Here is a 23,136-nt window from a genome sequence, read left to right on the forward strand (position 1 = left end):
TATAATGATTTTGGTATTTAAGAAACGTAAAAGCAAAAGTAAAAATAAAAATTAATAAAATAGTGGAAATTAAAAACCTAGTATACTCAATAAATAAAACAAAGAATTGGTTAATTTAAAAAAAGTAAAATAGACAAATACCTGGCAAGTGTGATAAAAGAAAACACAAATAAACATTGAGAAGTAAAATGATAATATAAACACAGGTATGGAGGTCATTAAAAGTATCCAGCACAGAGGAGGTAGCATTAACTATCTGTTGAATGAATTCTGTAAGCTTTATGTCATTATATCTAAAAGTCTAGATGAAATGGATAATTTTTTTAGGAAAATAATAAACTACCAAAATTAACCCAGGAAGAGCAAATTCTGAACAGACGAAATTGAAAAGGTAATAAAAAAATCTGCCTTCTACCAAAAGGCAGCTGATCCAGATGGTTTTATAGGCTCAATCACTCAAACTTTCAGGTAATGTATAATTCCTATTGATCTAAACTATACTCAAGCATAGAAAAATGTAATTTATTCCAAAATTCATTCTGACATGAGTGCAACTCTGATATGAAAACTAAAGTTAGCATATACACAGAAAGAAAATGTAAGCTAATGTCACTTCAGCATAGACGTAAAGAACATAGCTATTTAGTAAAATCATCAAAGCAAAATATTAAAAAAAATACGACATGACCAAATAGGATTTTAAGAATCCAACATAAGTCTAACATTAGGAATTCCTTAATATAATTTACTACATTAACAAAGCTGGAAAAATATATAATATCAAGATATGGAAAAGTCTTTTGATCAAAACTAACATTCAATATTCATTTTTTAAAAATGTCTGAACCTGAATGAATCAGTAACGCTCCTGGTCAATAGTAGGCTATTAGTATGGTTCACCCTTGAATAATGTGAGGTTTAAGGGTACTGAACCCTTTGCACAAAAATCAGCATATAACTTTTGACTCCCCCAAAACTTAACTACTAATAGCCTATTATTGACCAGAAGCCTTACCGATAATATAAATAGTGGATTAACATATTTTGTATGTTATATATATTATATATTGTATTCTCACAATAAGTAAACTTAGAGGAGAAAAAATATTAAGAAAAGCATAAGGAAGAGAAAATAAATTCACAGTACTGTATTTATCAAAGAAGATCCATGTATAAGTGAACCCACACAGTTCAAAACTATGCTGTTCAAGAGTACGTAAGTTTTTGGGAAGTCAAAAGTTATATGTGGATTTTCCAGTACACAGGGAACCAGGGCCCCTAACCTCTGTGTTTTTCAAGGGTCACCTGTACAGCATGTGCCTACTATGGTATACTATTTGGTACGTTAGGAAAAGTGAGGGAGGCCTATATGTACTGATATGCAATGACTAATATATTTCTGAGTGAAAAAAAGTAAGCCACAGAACAAAGTAACTGATATAATCTCATTTTAAAAACTATTATCACCCCATCACACATACACACACACACACACACACACACACACACATTTACATCTATAGATACATAGAAAAATATCTGGAAGGATATATGCCAAATAATTTTAATATTAGTTACTTCTGGGATAGGGAACTTTTATTTTTTTATATTTCTGTCATGTTTAAATTATTTACAGTGAACATGTATTGCTTATTTTTTAATGTTAATATATAAGAATAATAGCTCTATGCTAACTACATCACAGTAACGTCACTGAATTATTTAATTGAAAGCTAAACCTAGAATCTTCAGAAATGTTTATTTTCTCAGATTGGTGTCTCTGAGGATGTGGCCTTTAAGCAAACAGGTTAATAAAAACAATACATGCTTATGATAAAAGCTGAAATGGTACAGAAGGATGTATATACAGCAAAGTAAAACTCTCCCTCTCTCACCCAGGCTCTATTAATCCCATTCACCAGAGGCAACCAATATTAACAGCTTCATATGTAGCCACCCAAATATTAAAAAGGAGAGTATTTAAAAAAATAAAATAAAAAGGAGAGTATTTAAAACATACTGTTTTGTATCTTTTTAACCTTATCTTAGGTTTCCAAAGATAACAATATGTATTAGCAGCACTGACTACTATGTAGGTCAGCTGTTCTTATTGATGAAGCATGTCACAAATATGTTATGCTTAAATGCCTATATCAAGCATTCAATATTAAAGGTCAAAGAACAAAACATTTTGGAGAAATCAACATAATTCGACTAGAAGAAAATAATTTACTACCTCTCAAAAAAATTTATAGTAAGCTAAGCTCTGACAAGAATCTAGCTCAAAAGTTTAGTTATATTCATTTTCTTCACATGGAAAATCAACTTTTTAAAAGAACTTGGGAAAAAATGTTACTCCAATTAGTTTCCCCCCATAGGGTAGATACTCACCACATTCTGCTTTGTCGTTTCCTCTAGGGTCTGTATGACATATAATCTACTTCGACAGCGCATGCTGTGTATTTCTTCATAGCGAATATTACCATATTTCTGTAAAAAATATGAATTCAGTAGATACTCATTCATAATAAATATCCACTTTTCTTATAAATGAATTTCACCAGACTCAATTCTCAGAGGCCTTGGCTCTATTCCTACCTATTTTCCTAACTTGTTCAGTGGTTATGCAAATTTTCACCTCCCACATTTCAGTTTTTCTATATATTTCCTATATATTTCCTATATATTTACTAGAGAATTTCATCTACTATGTGTCTAGACTAAGTGCAAGAACATTGGAAAAATTCTTAAGTCTTTAAGAAGAGAATAATTTTCACCTTTTTAAAAAAGATTTTATTTATTTATTTGAGAGACAGCATGGAAGAGAGAGATCACAAGCAGAGGGGAGGGGTAGAGGGAGAAGCAGACTCCCTGCTGTGCAGGGAGCCCAGTGAGGGACTTGATCCCAGGACTCCGGGTCATGACCTGAGCAGAAGGCAGATGCTTAACTGACTGAGCCACCCAGGTGCCCTAATTTTCACCTTTTTATATGGTTATAGATGTTTAAAAGTGGTCATTATCTGTGAAAGCAAGTGAGTATTGTTTTATTATACATAATATTATATATATTATATATTATTATATTATATATATAATACATTATATTACAGTTTGTAATAGCAAACTGAAGGAATAACCTAGAACAGTTCACAGAATTCTTTTTTATACAATGCAATACTACTCAGCCACAGAAAAAATGAAATCTTGCCATTTGTAACAACATGGATGGACCTGAGGATATTATGCTAAGTGAAATAAGTCAGACAGGAAAAGACAAATACCACATGCTTTCACTTATAGGTGGAATCTAAAAAATAAAACCAAACAAAACCCAGGCTCATAGATAGAACAAAGCAGTAGTTGCCGGAAGGGAAGGGAGTTGGGGAGATGCAAAATGGATGAAGGGGATTAAGAGGTACAAAGTTCCAGTTGTAAAATTAAATAAGCCCATGGAGATATAAAGTACAGCATGGGGAATATAGTCAATAATATTGTATTAACTTTGTATGGTGACAGATGGTAACTGTACTTATTGTGGTGATCAGTTCACAATGTATACAATACAAATGTTGAATCACTAAGTTGTACATATGAAATTAATATAATATTGCATGTCAATTATATGTCAATAAAAATACACCAATAAATAAATAAAGTAAAACTGGATTTTAAATTGTCTTTACATATATTATTCTTATTCTTAATATACCACTAGAGATACAACTATCATTTAATCATTTAAACTATGCTATGTAATTATATTTGTGGTATAAAAAAAAACTTACCTCATTTGACTCTCTAATCAAATCTGTAATATCCACTCTAATATAATTGCCTTTTTCACCACTCACGTTTGAACTCTGCCTAACACTTGAAGGCAATGGGCTATCCTTATTAGTGACGCTGTCAAAGAACCTATCCAAAAGTGACAGTAATACAAGAATCAGTGGAAGTAAAATGCAGAGAAAATGACAGCTAATTTCTTCCTAGTTAATTAGAGGTTAATGTCAACCGAGAGGACAGAGGATGGTCTTATGAAGAAGTGGAACCTGAAGATAGTTAAGAATTAGGAGGACAAAGGAGGGGACTGGGATGGTGAAGAAAGTTTTTCAGAGGTAGAGAGGAGAGCATTGAGGAAAGCAAATAGAGTCCTCAGCAAATACCACATAGCCTAGTAAGAATGGAATATAGGGTATGTACAGGCATATAAGGAGAAATAAGAAAGGTACATTGAGGCCTTAACAGAGTACTCTGAATGCCAGAGTGTTTATATTTTATTCTGTACAAAGTGGCATTTGATGCACCATTCTAACAGTTACCTTAATCAAATATTCATTTAGCGTATACATATATCATGTACACACACACACACACACACACACACACACAACACCCAAGTGCTCCAATATAAAATAACATTCACAGAAAAAACACTGGATAAATAAAACTCAGCCTACCTGATTAAAATTACTTGAAAACCAGAACAATTTCCCCCACTGGATATTTAACAATTATCAACTCCCCTTCCCCCTTAAAATTACTTTTACACAACAACACTTTATAGCTCAAACTGGGACTATGAAAGTTGTCGCATGCGGAATCCACAATATTAGTATAAATGTATATGTTATCAAGTAGTTTACTTCAAAAGGGATTTACTGTTACAATATTCTATTGGGAAACTGAGAAATGGACTTTAGTCCTAGATTTTTCATTTGACTAGCTTTGTGAAATTGGGCAAAATGTTTAAAGTTTCTAGGGCTCATCTGTAAAATAAGGGAGTTGAATGACATAATCTCCAAAGGGCTCTCCAGAGTGAAACGTTATGGTTCTGACAGTACCTGTTTAAAGCTGTCACAGCTTCAGCATCATCTTTACATGTGAGCAGTCTGTCTAAATTGTAGTCGAGTATTGCCAATCCCAGTTGTAAAATGGCCTTTATTCCATCATAGAAGAAACAGTCCACAACATTCACTGCACTTTCAATAGGAAGCACACTAATAAAAAGTGTGAGGAACCATGAGAGAGAAACTGAGGAAAAGAAGGTCATATCAGTCATGTGTTCTGTCAGCTGGGGAAGGTGATCCCTGATAAGTTCTTCAAAGACTGCCTGATCCACCAAGGCACCTGGTAAACATAAAAGGAAGTTTAAAAATGAACACCTTTCAAAAGGATTTGTTTCTGATACCTTTGCACTTGTTAGGATGCCAATATATCTCATTTCTATTCTTTAAATTATGAATTTCTTAGAGTGTCTTTTCTATATTTCACACATCTCTTTATCTGCTAGTAAAGTATGTCAAGAAGCGCTTGAGAAACTCAGTTCAAATTCATTTGAACAATAATTTACTGAATCTGTATTATGTGCAGAAACCTGTAATAGGTAGTATAAGAGAGACACCAATTAACGAAATAGCCTCATCTTCAAAGAGCTTAATATCTAGTAGAACTTAAGATAAATACACAAATAACTGTAATGAAAGACAATATGATCAATAACCCAGCCATAATACTGAAGGCTTATGAGGGTACAAAGTAGAGACCACCTGTGGCTTTGCAGTAGTATCAAAATCTATAAATATTTGATGACTGAAGAAAATACTATATAATGAACAAACCAAGAACTTGTTCCTTCTTTCAAACCTTGCAGATATCATCAATACCATTCATATAAATGTGGAGATTTTAAGCTATCTATCTCTCATCAGGAAACTATTAAAAATGTTCCAGTAGCTCTGGATACTTCAGACCACCACTGTTTCAGCAATACAGAGAAGGTAAATTTAAATTCCTACTTTAAAAAAAAAAATAAATTCCTACTTTATTTAAAGACCAAGCACTTTATCTTAAAAAAGTAACATAAATAATCTTTCCAATCATATATTCAGTACAAAAATCTCTTCTTGAGCATGTCAATGAATGTGACATTTTGATATTGCTTCTATTTTGTATATTTCAAAACCTAACTGATCAGTTCTTCCATTTGATATATAATTGGATAGACAAGAGACATATAAATTGTTTAGAAAAGAAATATGTGCTTATAGATGGGATGTGTGTCTGTGTGTTTTACCAATGATTCGACGGTTAAAATAATCAGGCAACATTCGTTCACACACAGCAACCAGAAGCCAAAAAGCTTCTTCCTCTTTTGCATACAGAAGCAGCACGGAGGTTAAGATGTTCATTGCCTAAAAGTCACAGAAAGAAAATAAATACATACATACATACATACTATTTGGGTGACAATTACATTTTTAAAACATTTATTTATTTATTCATTTATTCATATATATATATATATATATAGAGAGAGAGAGAGAGAGAGGAGAGAGAGAGGCAAAGACATAGGCAGAGGAAGAAGCAATCTCTCCACAGAAGCCCAATGTGGGACCTGATTCCGGGACCTGAGCCAAAGGCAGCCGCCCAACCACTGAGCCACCCAGGCGTCCTTACATTTCTTCTTCAAACCCTTGTTTTCAGCAATAAAAACTATGAAAAGTAATCATAATGGAAATGTAAGAACTCTGAGCCAGTACAAAGCAAAACAAGGTGAAGTCAGACTAACATTTGCTAATCAGTTACTTAGCAGTAAATTCAAAGAAACTGTAGTAATATGAATATAGAACAAAATAAGTAAAACCTCTATAATTTGAGACTAATTTCAATGAGTAAAATATCTTATTACAAATCTTGGAAAAGACATAATTTTCAAAAACATTAAAACTGGAGAAACAAATTCTATCTGTATTTTCAACTACCTATAGGAGAACATCCCTCTAGATGTCAATCATCCTCAATTGTGTTCAAAACTAAACATCTTTCTTCTATTAAATAGGATTTTCTTTGCTATCCTAATTTTAATCATGCTAGAAACCCTTTATCTGCCACATAAAGATTGTCTTTATAGCCTAGAGTCTCTTATAAAATATCTTTAAATCTGCTTTATCTTCTCTATTCCACCCTTTCTCCTAATTTATCTTGCATACAAATGTCAAATCATTACTTTTATATAACATTTGGCTGCAGCACTTATATAATAAAGGCAATAAACCCTTAATGAATAGAATCTGGAAAGAATGGAAATGAGTGAAGAAAATTAAATCTCCTGTATCCTACCTACCCAGAGATCAGCACTGTTAACAAGTTGATGTATTTGTGTGTGTGTTTTCCTTTCTTTTTCCCCTTCTAAAATTCATACCAAACTGTTTTTTTTTACTTAGCATCCCACTATACATTTCCAATGCCATTAAATAATTCTTCTAAAACAGTGTATTTAATGACTATGAAATAATCTAGTAAGTTGAATATACTATAAATTACTTGACCATTCTATTACTGTTGGACATTTAGTTTGGATCCAATTTTCCACTATTATATATAACACTGCAATGAACAACTTTGTATATAAATCTTCATCCAATTGCTTAACTATTTTCTCAGGAAAGATATACAGCAGTGAAAGTATTCAGTTAAAGAAAACTATTTTTATTTTTTAATTTGAAGACTTTATTCAATTATTTGAGGGAGAGAGAGAGGATGAGCAGGGGGAGGAGCAGAGGGAGAGAAACAAGCCGACTCCCTGATGACCACAGAACCAGAGGCAAGGCTTGATCCCAGGACCCTGAGATCATGACCCAAGTTGAAGGCAGATGCCTAACCCATCTGAGCCATCCAGGCCCCCCAAAAATACTATTTTTAAAGGATATGATATTATTGCCAAATTGTATTCCAAAAAGACTGTACCAATTTATATTTCTGATCAATAGTGTTCAAATGCTTATTTCACTGCTTCTTTGCCTATACTAAATACTGAGAATTGTAATAATTTCAATTGTTTTTTATTTGATAGTGAGAATGGTATTTCATGGTTTTAATTTGAATTTCTTTAAGGCTAAACTTACTTTTTTTTAAATTTTATTTATTTATGATAGTCACACACACAGAGAGAGAGAGAGAGAGGCAGAGACATAGGCAGAGGGAGAAGCAGGCTCCATGCACCAGGAGCCCGACGTGGGATTCGATCCCGGGTCTCTAGGATCGCGCCCTGGGCCAAAGGCAGGCGCTAAACCGCTGCGCCACCCAGGGATCCCTAAACTTACTTTTTTAGGCTTTGTTAATCTATCTGTATTTTTGGTTCTATGACTAATCTTTTCATGTTCATTGCTCATTTTTATATTTAATGCTTTTCTTATAGATGAGGGTGACAAAACACGAGAGACACCTAACTCTGGGAAACGAACAAGAGGTAGTGGAAAGGGAGGTGGGCAGGGGGTTGTGGTGACTGGGTGGCGGGCACTGAGGGGGGCACTTGGTGGGATGAGCACTGGGTGTTATGCTATATGTTGGCAAACTGAACTCCAGTAAAAAAAGATTATTGTACTAAGTATGTAAATTATTTGCCAGATTTGGCACTGTATTTGACTTCAAGTTTAGTGTTTTTCTTAATTTAAATTCAATTTGTCAACATATAGTATATAATTAGTTTCAGATGTAGTTTTCAATGGTTCATCAGTTGCATATATAACCAGTATTCATCACATCACATGCCCTCCTTAATTCCTGTCACCCAATTACCCCATCCTTCCACTCACCTCCCCTTCAGCAACCCTCAGTTTGTTTCCCAGAGTTAGAAGTCTCTCATGGTTTGCCTTCGTCTCTGATTTTTTTTCCCACTCAGTTTCCCTTCCTTCCCTTATAGTCCACATATGAGTGAAACCACATGATAATGTCTTTCTCCAACTGACTTATTTCACTTAACACAATACCCTCCAGTTCCATCCATGTCGGTGTAAATGGTAGGTATTCATTCTTTCTGATGGCTAATATTCCATTGTATATATACACAACATCTTCTTTATCCATTCATCTGATGAAGGACATCTCAGCTCCTTCCACAGTTTGGCTATAGTGAACATTGCTGCTGTGAACATTGGGGTGCAGGTGTCCCATCGTTTCACTACATCTGTATCTCTGGGGTAAATACTCAGTAGTGCAATTGCTGGGTCACAGGGTAGTTCTATTTTTAGCCTCCATACTGTTTTTCAAAGTGGCTATTTAGGTTTTTTTTTTTAATATTAACTTATTTGTTTGAGAGAGAGGGAGAGAATGTGCCCAACCATGGGAGGGGAGGTGGTGGCTGAGCAGAGGGAGAGTGATGGAGACAATATTAAGCAGACTCCTTGCTGAGCATGGAGCCCGATGCGGGGCTGATCTCAGGATCCTAAAATCACAACCTGAGCTGAAACCAAGTCAGACACTCAATCGACTGAACCACCCAGTCACCCCTCAACTTTAGTTTTTACTCCATCAATTTTCCTGCTCAAGAAGCCATAATGGGAGGAGGTGTCAGTGAAAATGGCGGAGTAAGTCCCTCTGAAAATGCTCTCTTCGATACACTCAACAAGAACACTGACAAGTATTGTTGGAACCAATTTTTCAGAACTCTGAAAATTAACCAAAATCTTAAAGCAATTCAGAAAGCATTTATTTAAAATGGCTGAATCTCAGTAAAAACAGCAAGCTCTTTGGGATTTTAAATTGCCAATACCCAGCCCCCCTCCTCAGCTTCAGAGTAGTCTTAAAAACCAACATTCTAGCAATCATGGTTAAAAACTCCTAGCAGCTACCTTAGGGAACCGACTGGGGGCTAGGTTATTTAAGAGCCCCATTTCCACATAATTACGATTTATTTAACCTGTCTGGTGGTTTCCACATAAAGACCCCACTCCCAAGTCTGTGTTTGTTTGATCTAAGACAAGGTTAACCATAGGCAAAGAGCCTTTTCCCCAGAGTTTATGCTGAAAACAATCGGAGGCAGTTACTGAACACATGGCTTGCTAAGGCAGTGGATAACAGTTGGGTCAAACAATAGGCTAATAAAGGGTTAAAATGAAAAGGTGGGGAATGAGATATCCATAGGTGGCTTTTTAAAGCTCTGACATATTCCTGGTAATCTAGAAGGCCATATGAGTGATATGGCTTTATGCATATCCAGAGCTGTGTATATGCTCAAGAAGAAACAGAAAAGGCCCAAAGCTCGCACCTCTGGTTAAACTTGAAGTTCTACACAAGCAGAATGTGATGGAGAATAGAAAAAAATAGGGAAAAATCAACAAACCAAAAGTTGGTTCTTTGAAAAGATGTTTTAAGAAATTAAAAAAAAAAAAAGAAAAAAGAAAAAAACCATGAAACACCTTTAGGTATTCTAACCAAAAGATAAAAGCAGAGAGAAAGGACTCAAATTACTAAAATCAGGAAATAGTGAACATTACTACCAATCTTGACAGAAATAAAAATGATTATAAGGGAATGTGCTAACAAATGAGATAACTTAGATAAAATGGATAAAGTCCTAGAAAAACACAAACTACAGAGACCAATTTAAGAAGAAATAGAAAAATCTGAATAGACTTATAACAAGTAGAGACTAAATTAATAATGAAATAATTTCCTGCACAGAATACTCTAGGAACAGATGGCTTCACTAGCAAATTCTACCAAACATTTAAATAAGAGTTAAAATCAATCCATTATAAATTCTTCAAAAAAACAGGAAAGGAAGAAATACTACCCAGCTCATTCTATGAGGCTATACCAAAACCAAAGGTATCTCAAGAAAAATTTTATTGAAATATTTTATGAATATAAATGTAAAAATTCTAAACAAAATACGAGCAAACTGAATCCAATAACACATAAAAAGGATTATACACCAAGACTCAGTGAGATTCATCTTGGAAATACAAGGTGGGTCAACATATGTGAAAATAAACCAATGTAATACACGATATTAATAAAGGGGAAAAATCACACGATTATCTCAATAGACAAAGAAAAATTGTTTGACAAAATCTAACACCCTTTCATGGTAAAAACACTCAATAAGCTAGGAATATATGGGAACTTCCTCAACCTGATAGAGAATCTACTAAAAACCCACAGCTAACATCATACTTAATGATGAAAGACTAACTGCATCCCCCCATGATAAATAATAAGACAGGAATATACATTCTCACCAGCTCTCTTCAACACTGTACTGAAGGTTCTAGCCATGTCAATTAGTCAAGAAAAAGGAACAAAAGATATCCTGATCAGAATGGAAGAAGTAAAATATCACCATTCAGATTCTATGATTTTATATTTAGAAAATTCTAAGGAATCCACAAAAAAATCTACTAAAACTTAATAAGCTCAGGAAAATTACAGTATACAAGATCAATATACATATGAATCAATTTTATTTCTATATACTGGCAATGAAAATTCCAAAAATTAAATCAAGAAAATAATTCTATTTACTATATCAAAAAGAATAAAGTATTTAGAAATAAAATTAACAAAGGAAGTACAGGGCTTAGGAGGTGGAAACTATAAAATAACTTTGAATAAGATTTAAAAAGAACTAAATAGGGGTGCCTGGGTGGCTCAGTAGGTTAAACATCTGCCTTGGGCTCAGGTCATGATTCCAGGGTCCTGGGATCGAGCCCCACATCAGCTCCCTGATCAGTGGGGAGCCTGTTTCTCCCTCTCCCTCCCCCTCTGCTACTCCACCTGCTTGTATTCTTTCTCTCTCTCTCTCTTTCTCTCTCCCTCTCTCTCACTAGCTCCCTCACTGGCTCTGTCAAACAAACAAACAAGTAAACAAACAAACAAACAAACAAATAAATTTTAAAAGACCTAAATAAATGGAAAAGAAAGATATCCTGTGCTCATGGATTAGAAGACTTAATATTGTTAATATACAGTATTCCCCAAGTTGACCTACAGATTCAATACAATGACTATCAAAATCCCAGCTGGCTTTTTAACCCCCAGAAATTAATAAGCTAATCCTAAAATTCATGTGGAAATGCAAGGGATCCAAAAGAGCCAAAGCAATCTTGGAAAAGAATAAAGTGAAAGGACTCACATTTCCTTATTTCAAGTTATTACCCAGCTGTAGCAAAAAAAAAAAAGTGATACTAGCATAAGAACAGAAATATAAATCAATGAAATAATAAATCAATGATGCAAGTCCAGAAATAAACCCTAATATTTATGGTCAACTGATTTTCAACAAGGGTGCCAGAGTGATTCAGTGAGTGAAAAGAATAGTTTTTTCAACAACTACTACTGGAACAACTGGCTAGCTACAAGTAAAGGAATGAAGCTGAACTCCCTCCATAAACCATACACAAAAATTAACACAAAATAGCTCAGACACCTAAATTTAAGCATCAAAACTGTAACTCTCTTAGAAGAAAATATAGGAGTAAATATTTTGAAGCTTGGATTAGGCAATAGCTTCTTAAATATGACATCAGAAGCACACATGACAAAGAAAAAAAGAGATTGGACTATATCATTAAAACTTTAAAAAACTGGGTAGCCCCAGTGGCACAGCAGGTTAGCGCCGCCTGCAGCCCAGGGTGTGATCCTGGAAACCCGGGATCGAATTCCACATCAGGCTCCCTGCATGGAGCCTGCTTCTCCCTCTGCCTGTATCTCTGTCTCTCATGAATAAAAAAATTGAAAAAATCTTAAAAAAAAAAACTTTTAAAAACTTAAAACTAAAACTTTGTGCTCTAAAGGACACCATTAAGAAAGTTAAAGGACAACATCAGGGTAGGAGAAAATATTTGCAAATATATCTGATAAGGGATTGGTATCCAGAATATGTAAAGAACCATTAACATTTAATAATAACAACATAAATAACGAACTTTACAAATGGGCAAGCAATCTGAATAGCCATTTCTTCAAGGAATATATACAAATAGCCAATAAGCTTATTAGGGAAATGCAAATCAAGACCACAATGAGCTACCACTTCACATTCACTAGGATGGCTATAATCAAGAAGAGAGACAATGGGAGGAGGGGCAACATGGTGGAAGAGTAGGGTCTCCAAATCACCTGTCCCCACCAAATTACCTAGATAACCTTCAAATTATCCTGAAAATCTATGAATTCGGCCTGAGATTGAAAGAGAGAACAGCTGGTATGCTACAGTAAGAAGAGTTCACGCTTCTATCAAGGTAGGAAGACAGGGAAAAAAGAAATAAAGAAACAAAAGGCCTCCAAGGGGGAGGGACCCCGCAAGGAGCCGGGCTGAGGCTGGGGCGAGTGCCCCCAGGACAGGAGAGCTCCTTCCCGGAGAAGCAGGAGCTGCACCAATATTCCCGGGGGAAAGGCACCCGCAGGGATTTGGAGCAGGACCCCAGGAGGGGCGGGGATGTCCTCAGGCTCCCTGGGACAGTAACAGAGGAACTGCGTCCCGGAGAGAGTGCGCCAAGCTCCCTGAAGGGCTGCAGCGCCCACGGATGGACCCGGAGCAGCTCAGAGGGGCTCGGGCAGAGGAAGAGGCTCCGTGTGGAGGGGGCTGCGCGGCTTGGGAGAGCTTGGAGGGGCTAGGCGGCGGCTCCGCAGAGAGGGGGCTGCGCCGCCGGGAGCGCGAATCCACCAGCGCAGGCCCGGGAGCACTGGGCTCCGGGACACAGCCCCGGATCCGGCCTCCCCCCGGGGACAGGCAGAGGCCGGGAGGGCCCAGGACAGCAAGGACGCTCCTGCCTCGAGCTGAGCAGATCAGCGGCCCCACCCCAGAGCCTCCAGGCCCTGCAGAAGGAGAGCTCTCTAGTTACTGCGGGAGCTGAATCCAGGGCTCCAGAGCTGGCCCTGCCACTGTGGTTGTTCCTCCTGGGGCCTCATGGGGTAAACAACTCCCACTGAGCCCTGCACCAGGCAGGGGGCAGAGCAGCTCCCCCAAGTGCTAACACCTGAAAATCAGCACAACAGGCCCCTCCCCCAGAAGACCAGCTAGACGGACAAGTTCCAGGGGAAGTCAGGGACTTAAAGTATATAGAATCAGAAGATACTCCCCCGTGTTTTTTTTTTGTTGTTGTTGTTGTTGTTTTTTGTTTTTTGTTTTTTTTTTGCTTTTTGATTTGTTTCCTTCCCCAACCCTTTTTTTCCTTTCTTTCTTTTTCTTCTCTATTTTTTTCCTTTTTTCTTTTTCTCTTTTCTTTCCTTCTTTCTCTCCTCTCTTTTTGTCCTTTTCCCAATACAACTTGCTTTTGGCCACTCTGCACTGAACAAAATGACTAGAAGGAAAACCTCACCTCAAAAGAAAGAATCAGAAACAGTCCTCTCTCCCACAGAGTTACAAAATCTGGATTACAATTCAATGTCAGAAAGCCATTTCAGAAGCACTATTATACAGATACTGGTGGCTCTAGAAAAAAGCATAAAGGACTCAAGTAACTTCATGACTGCAGAATTTAGATCCAATCAGGCAGAAATTAAAAATCAATTGAATGAGATGCAATCCAAACTAGAAGTCCTAACAACGAGGGTTAACGAGGTGGAAGAACGAGTGAGTGACATAGAAGACAAGTTGATGGCAAAGAGGGAAACTGAGGAGAAAAGAGACAAACAATTAAAAGACCATGAAGATAGATTAAGGGAAATAAAAGCCTGAGGAAGAAAAACCTACGTTTAATTGGGGTTCCCGAGGGTGCCGAAAGGGCCAGAGGGCCAGAATATTTATTTGAACAAATCCTAGCTGAAAACTTTCCTAATCTGGGAAGGGAAACAGGCATTCAGATCCAGGAAATAGAGAGATCCCCCCCTAAAATCAATAAAAACCGTTCAACACCTCGACATTTAATAGTTAAGCTTGCAAATTCCAAAGATAAAGAGAAGATCCTTAAAGCAGCAAGAGACAAGAAATCCCTGACTTTTATGGGGAGGAGTCTTAGGGTAACAACAGACCTCTCCACAGATACCTGGCAGGCCAGAAAGGGCTGGCATGATATATTCAGGGTCCTAAATGAGAAGAACATGCATCCAAGAATACTTTATCCAGCAAGGCTCTCTTTCAAAATGGTAGAAGAGATAAAGAGCTTCCAAGACAGGCAGGAACTGAAAGAATTTGTGACCTCCAAACCAGCTCTGCAAGAAATTTTAAGGGGGACTCTTAAAATTCCCCTTTAAGAAGAAGTTCAGTGGAACAATCCACAAAAACAAGGACTGAATAGATATCATGGTGACACTAAACTCATATCTCTCAATAGTAACTCTGAACATGAATGGGCTTAATGACCCCATCAAAAGGTACAGGGTTTCAGACTGGATAAAAAAGCAGGACCCATCTATTTGCTGTCTACTAGAGACTCATTTTAGACAGAAGGACACCTACAGCCTGAAAATAAAAGGTTGGAGAACCATTTACCATTCGAATGGTCCTCAAAAGAAAGCAGGGATAGCCATCCTCATATCAGATAAACTAACATTTACCCCAAAGACAGTAGTGAGAGATGAAGAGGGACACTATATCATACTTAAAGGATCTATCCAACAAGAGAACTTAACAATCCTTAATATGTATGCCCCAAATGTGGGAGCTGCCAAATATATCAATCAATTAATAACCAAAGTGAAGAAATACTTAGATAATAATACACTTATACTTGGTGACTTCAATCCAGTGCTTTCTATACTCGATAGGTCTTCTAAGCACAACATCTCCAAAGAAACGAGAGCTTTAAATGATACACTGGACCAGATGGATTTCACAGATATCTAGAGAACTTTACATCCAAACTCAACTGAATACACATTCTTCTCAAGTGCACATGGAACTTTCTCCAGAATAGACCACATACTGGGTCACAAATTGGGTCTGAACCGATACCAAAAGATTGGGATCGTCCCCTGCATATTCTCAGACCATAATGCCTTGAAATTAGAACTAAATCAAAACAAGAATTTTGGAAGGACCTCAAACACGTGGAGGTTAAGGACCATCCTGCTAAAAGATGAAAGGGTCAACCAGGAAATTAAGGAAGAATTAAAAAGATTCATGGAAACTAATGGGAATGAAGATACAACCGTTCAAAATCCTTGGGATGCAGCAAAAGCAGTCCTGAGGGGGAAATACATCGCAATACAAGAATCCATCCAAAAACTGGAAAGAACTCAAATACAAAAGCTAACCTTACACATAAAGTAGCTAGAGAAAAAACAGCAGATGGACCCTACGCCCAGCAGAAGAAGAGAGTTAATAAAGATTCGAGCAGAACTCAACGAAATCGAGACCAGAAGAATAGTGGAACAGATCAACAGAACCAGGAGTTGGTTCTTTGAAAGAATTAGTAAGATAGATAAACCATTAGCCAGGCTTATTAAAAAGAAGAGAGAGAAGACTCAAATTAATAAAATCATGAATGAGAAAGGAGAGATCACTACCAACACCAAGGAAATACAAACGATTTTAAAACCATATTATGAGCAGCTATATGCCAAAAAATTAGGCAATCTAGAAGAAATGGACACATTCCTGGAAAGCCACAAACTACCAAAACTGGAACAGGAAGAAATAGAAAACCTGAACAGACCAATAACCAGGGAGGAAATTGAAGCAGTCATCAAAAACCTCCCAAGACACAAAAGTCTAGGGCCAGATGGCTTCCCAGGGGAATTCTATCAAACGTTTAAAGAAGAAACCATACCTATTCTACTAAAGCTGTTTGTAAAGATAGAGATGGAGTACTTCCAAATTCGTTCTATGAGGCCAGCATCACCTTAATTCCAAAACCAGACAAAGACCCCACCAAAAAGGAGAATTACAGACCAATATCCCTGATGAACATGGATGCAAAAATTCTCAACAAGATACTAGCCAATAGGATCCAACAGTACATTAAGAAAATTATTCACCATGACCAAGTAGGATTTATCCCCGGGACACAAGGCTGGTTCAACACCCGTAAAACAATCAATGTGATTCATCATATCAGCAAGAGAAAAACCAAGAAGCATATGATCCTCTCATTAGATGCACACAAAGCATTTGACAAAATACAGCATCCATTCCTGATCAAAACTCTTCAGAGTGTAGGGATAGAGGGAACATTCCTTAACATCTTAAAAGCCATCTACGAAAAGCCCACAGCAAATATCATTCTCAATGGGGAAGCACTGGGAGCCTTTCCCCTAAGATCAGGAACAAGCCAGGGATGTCCACTCTCACCACTGCTATTCAACATAGTACTGGAAGTCCTAGCCTCAGCAATCAGACAACAAAAAGACATTAAAGGCATTCAAATTGGCAAAGAAGAAGTCAAACACTCCCTCTTCGCCGATGACATGATACTCTACATAGAAAACCCAAAAGTCTCCACCCCAAGATTGCTAGAACTTATACAGCAATTTGGTAGCGTGGCAGGATACAAAATCAATGCCCAGAAATCAGTGGCATTTCTATACACTAACAATGAGACTGAAGAAAGAGAAATTAAGGAGTCAATCCCATTTACAATTGCACCCACAAGCATAAGATACCTAGGAATAAACCTAACCAAAGAGGCAAAGGATCTATACCCTAAAAACTATAGAATACCTCTGAAAGAAATTGAGGAAGACACAAAGAGATGGAAAAATATTCCATGCTCATGGATTGGAAGAATTAATATTGTGAAAATGTCAATGTTACCCAGGGCAAGTTACACGTTTAATGCAATCCCTATCAAAATACCATGGACTTTCTTCAGAGTTAGAACACATTATTTTAAGATTTGTGTGGAATCAGAAAAGACCCTGAATAGCCAGGGGAATTTTAAAAAAGAAAACCGTAGCTGGGGGCATCACAATGCCAGATTTCAGGTTGTACTACAAAGCTGTGGTCATCAAGACAGTGTGGTACTGGCACAAAAAGACACATAGATCAATGGAACAGAATAGAGAACCCAAAAGTGGACCCTCAACTTTATGGTCAACTAATATTCGATAAAGGAGGAAAGACTATCCATTGGAAGATAGACAGTCTCTTCAATAAATGGTGCTGGGAATATTGGACATCCACATGCAGAAGAATGAAACTAGACCACTCTCTTTCACCATACACAAAGATAAACTCAAAATGGATGAAAGATCTAAATGTGAGACAAGATTCCATCAAAATCCTAGAGGAGAACACAGGCAACACCCTTTTTGAACTCAGCCACAGTAACTTCTTGCAAGATACATCCACGATGGCAAAAGAAACAAAAGCAAAAATGAACTATTGGGACTTCATCAAGATAAGAAGCTTTTGTACACCAAAGGATACAGTCAACAAAACTAAAAGACAACCTACAGAATGGGAGAAGATATTTGCAAATGATGTATCAGATAAAGGGCTAGTTTCCAAGATCTTTAAAGAACTTATTAAACTCAATACCAAAGAAACAAACAATCCAATCATGAAAAGGGCAAAAGACATGAACAGAAATCTCACAGAGGAAGACATAGACATGTCCAACATGCACATGAGAAAATGCTCACCATCACTTGCCATCAGGGAAATACAAATCAAAACCACAATGAGATACCACCTCACACCAGTGAGAATGGGGAAAATTAACAAGGCAGGAAACCACAAATGTTGGAGAGGATGTGGAGAAAAGGGAACCCTCTTGCACTGTGGGTGGGAATGTGAATTGGTGCAACCACTCTGGAAAACTGTGTGGAGGTTCCTCAAAGTGTTAAAAATAGACCTGCCCTACTATCCAGCAATTGCACTGTTGGGGATTTACCCCAAAGATACAGATGCAATGACACGCCAGGACACCTGCACCCCGATGTTTCTAGCAGCAATGGCCACAATAGCTAAACTGTGGAAGGAGCCTTGGTGTCCATCGAAAGATGAATGGATAAAGAAGATGTGGTTTATGTATACAATGGAATATTACTCAGCCATTAGAAATGACAAATACCCACCATTTGCTTCAACGTGGATGGACCTGGAGGGTATTATGCTGAGTAAAGTAAGTCAATCGGAGAAGCACAAACATTATATGTTCTCATTCATTTGGGGGAATATAAATAATAGTGAAAGGGAATATAAGGGACGGGAGAAGAAATGTGTTGGAAATATCAGAAAGGGAGACAGAACATAAAGACTCCTAACTCTGGGAAATGAACTAGGGGTGGTGGAAGGGGAGGTGGGCGGGGGGTGGGGGTGAATGGGTGATGGGCACTGGGGGGGGCACTTGACAGGATGAGCACTGGGTGTTATTCTGTATGTTGGTAAATTGAACACCAATAAAAAATAAATTTATTAAAAAAAAGAAGATAGACAATGAAGTGTTATCAAGGATGTGGAAAAATTGGAACCCTCAGCACATTGCTGGTGGGAAGGTAAAATGGTGCCATCTCTGAGAGGTAGTTTGGCAGTACAACAAAATGTTAAAAATAGAGTGACCATATAACTCAGCAATTCCACTTCTAGGTATATACCTAAAATAATAAAAAAACAATGTCTACACAAAAAGCTCTACAGGAACATCCATGGCAGCATTATTCATAATAGCCAAAATGTTGAAACAACCCAATAAGTCTATCAACCATTGAATAGATTAACAAATGTGGTATGTCCATACAATGGAGTATTGTATTATTCAGCCTACAAATGTATGCTACAAAATTGATGAATTTAAATGAAAGAAAGCAGACACAAAAGACCACATATTTATCATTCCATTTACATAAAATGTCTATGATAGGCAAATGCATAGAGGCAGAAAAGTCGATTATTGATTGCCTAGAGTTGGGGGTAGGGTGAATGGGAAGTAATTCTTGATGGATATGGGGCTTCTTTCAGGGGTGTTTTGGAATTAGGTTGTGATGGTGGTCGCATGACATTTATGAGTATACTAAAAACAATAAAAGATAAAGTTTGTGGTATGTGAATTGTATCTGTAGAGAGGTTAAAGGAAAGTAAAGGGAAAAGAAAGGGAAGAAAGAAAAGGAAGAAAATAGATCAAATAAATGGAAGGGAGGGAGGGGGGGAAGAATGAAAAATAAAGCAAGCTAGTCAGCACTAATGAGTCAGTACGGCTCCCATGGCTCCTTCATCAAAAGCAATAAACCTGCTTATCAAATTCAGACTTTTCCCAGGGTTGAATGATTCTCCATGATCTTGTCCCACACAAAGTTTAGTTACTTCTTGATTCCAACATGAACCTAGCCAGTCTGATCTCCATGGCAGGCTTAGTCTTACCTGAATGGTATTGCTCATATTGTTACCTTAACTCAGAATAAATTTCCTCTTGCCCTCCATGTTTCTAATTTTACTCTCATCTTTTAGTGAGTTTTATTTATCTATTGAGTGAGTGAGTGAGTGAGTGAGAGATTGTATGTATGTGAGTAGGGCAGAGACAGAGAGAGAATCTCAAGTAGACTCTGTGCTAAGTGTGGAGCCTGACCCCACAACCCTGAGGTCATGACCTGAGCTGAAACCAAGAGTCAGATGCCTACTGGACTGAGCCACCCAGTCGGTCTTTTAGAAGTCAAAAACAAGTGCTACCTACTTTGAAGGTGCCTCTACACTACTACATATAGATAACATCACAGAATCTGTGAGTGTAAATTCTTTGAGGAAAGAAGCACTACGGTTCTTTTTTTTTTTTTTTACCTCTCAGAGATCTTAAAATATGCTAAATACTTGTAATTTAGGTGATTGGTTCACTTAAATTGCTTTTTGAAAAAATTCTCTTGATAAGATTTAATGGGTAAGATTGATACATAATCATTATGAGTGCTCAGTTCATTAAAAGGAATGTGTGGCTGAGACTACTAGCTATCCACCACAATCCTATCTCCCCTTCTTCGATAGTATCTGAACATATATATGCTCGGTCACATTATATTTTGCAGACTTCTTTGTAAATAGGTATGGCCATAAAACCAAGATCCTTACATAATATGGATGAAGTGATATATGCAGGCTTTAGACCTAAAAGCCAATAAATTTTACCACAATTGTTTCTCCATGCTCTCTCCTGCTTCCTGTGAGGGGTAATGGCAATGAAAGAGCATGTTGGAAGCCATGTTTGAAGATGACGGAGCCTGCTGTTAGCCTAAATCCCTGAATAATCTCATGAATCTCTGCCTATCGACTTAAATACTCTTGCTCTTCTTTGTTTATATGTTTGAGGAAACTTTGTGTTTAAGTTATTACCTGTTTGAGATTATTTGTGTTAGCAGTCTAACTTCCCTAATTAATATAGTGTGCTCCTAAAGGATTTTTTCCAATGATTCCCCCACTACTTACAAAATAAAATTCAAACTCCTGACCTATCCTGATTTACCTTATTGATTTTTTTCTCTATCTACTTCGTTTCATTCACCCTACATTTCTACTAAACAAAACACGGTTCTAAATATATTCCATGTTTACCTCCCTGTGTTTGGTTACATTGATCCCTTTACCCAGAATATTCTTTCATTCCATCTCCATACATCCAAAATTCAATTAGACCTACAAATGCTAAACTCTTCCACGAGGCCTTCTCTGATTCCTCCAGATGAAAATAACTTATCCCTATTATAAATCCTAATAGAACTTTACATTTCTCTAATGATTTGTCCCACTTGTTTTTTATTTGACAATGAATATATGTTTTCATACTTACTCATCTGTTTACCTTCAAGGGTAGGATCCTTATATGACTCATCTTTCTACAGTCTTAAGCACCTAGCACAGTATCTTTTACAGAGCATGAATTCAACAAATATTTGTTAAAAGAAAAATGAAGTAATGAAATACCAATTCTCTTAAGTATTCCTACTACCATCCTACCTAGATTAAAAATACCCCCTATCAATCTCAGCCCAATCTCTGTCCTATTTATCACAATTTTAAAATTAATGGAGCTTTATTTAATATGGTGCTACCATTTGGAATAGGCACACAGATAGGCTTATAATGAAATCATACCTGGCAGTATCCAATTTTGGGATTCTTATATGCATAAGCAGTGAGCACCCGCCTCAGAGAAGATATGCCAGTGTCATTCTGAAAGGCTGGGTGTTCAGGCAGGGAGCGACACAAATCACGTTCAATTTCCTCAGTAGCCAAGTTGCAGGTCCCTAAGGACTGCTCAACCAATTCAGCATAATAGCCAGGATTAGCAGCCATGTCATTAACAGCACCTGTGCAGATGATTGCATTAAGATACAAAAGAAGAGGAATGTAATAAACCTACCACTTACATATACACATAAAGAATTGGATTAAATTTAGCTTTATACTCAAGTGCTATCCTAGTACAAACAAAAGGAAAGCCTTCACTAGAATCTACAACATCAGCATACCAATTTTATCTAATAGAATTTTCATGAACTGTTTCTTCCCCTTAACTTTTCTTTGACATTAGAGATAGAGACCTTCAATTAGCCATATCTTGCCTAATAAACTATTTTGCTCAGACAATAGATGTGTGGATATACAGGTAAATACATGTAACTACCTTATTCTCTTTGACTAATATGAACTCGTGACAAATAAGACTTTGTTCTAGTCATCTAGCCATATGCACTAAGTAATTATTTTTACTTAGTGCATTAGCTTCTGGAAGGGGCATAGCTAATGTCTGTTAATAAAATGAATAAATGTAATACCTGAAAAAAGCATCCAGAGCTCTCCCCTTAAGGCCTCTGGAATCCCTCTTATAACCAGATCTCGAGTCTTTTTGGTCCGAAACATGCTAACACCGCGCCCACATTCTGCAAATAGGATGTTCCATGACTGTTCCTTCATCTTTTCTTTCAACTGTAACAAAAAATCATAGCAAGTAAACATGGTGAGAAATTAACTTCTTTCAAATAACTTGAAAACTCTCTTCCCTGTGAGACAATACCTGCGGAAATCAAGAACACAGAAAGCCAAAATCAGTACTCACAGAAGGGCCAAACACTAGACCACTCATCACAAATCTTTCAAATCCATGTGAGCATAACAGCTTTAATTTACTATTTTAACTCTTACCTAAAATCATATAAAAATGGGAAGAGACTTACACTTAAGAGGTAAAGCTTTGACCCATCACTCTCCCCCAAACACCCAGATTTTAGGATTATTGGCAATCAATGCAAATAAAACCCAATGTTCAATTTTCATTGTTTATCTTAATTCTTGATAACAGCCCTTTTATTTTTTTATTTGTTTTTTCGATAACAGACCTTTTGTGTAATGGAATGAAACAAGTCACACAGTAGTACCTGCTGGAAAACCTGATTTAGAGCACCAAAAGAAGAGTTTTCAGTTGTGATACCTTCTAGTCTGCTCTAAGATTTTTACTTTTGATCAACTGTTTCAATCGACAGATTTAA

At 36.9% G+C, this 23,136-nt stretch overlaps 1 protein-coding gene across 3 annotated transcripts in view; it reads right to left on the bottom strand.

Moving 5' to 3' along the window:
• Window positions 1–23,136, bottom strand: part of TBC1D8B (TBC1 domain family member 8B) — a 66,756-nt gene that overhangs the window by 8,735 nt on the left and 34,885 nt on the right. For all 3 annotated transcript variants that reach the window (XM_072818055.1, XM_072818053.1, XM_072818054.1), the window contains exons 9-14: window positions 22,426–22,576; window positions 21,743–21,957; window positions 6,074–6,191; window positions 4,842–5,127; window positions 3,786–3,915; window positions 2,392–2,490 (exon numbers count right to left, since the gene is read on the bottom strand). In XM_072818055.1, the coding sequence (XP_072674156.1) occupies window positions 2,392–2,490; window positions 3,786–3,915; window positions 4,842–5,127; window positions 6,074–6,191; window positions 21,743–21,957; window positions 22,426–22,576 (999 nt within the window). The remainder of the gene's footprint in view (window positions 1–2,391; window positions 2,491–3,785; window positions 3,916–4,841; window positions 5,128–6,073; window positions 6,192–21,742; window positions 21,958–22,425; window positions 22,577–23,136) is intronic.

Source organism: Canis lupus, chromosome X (genome assembly GCF_048164855.1).
Source record: "Canis lupus baileyi chromosome X, mCanLup2.hap1, whole genome shotgun sequence".
Classification (NCBI taxonomy): domain Eukaryota; kingdom Metazoa; phylum Chordata; class Mammalia; order Carnivora; family Canidae; genus Canis; species Canis lupus.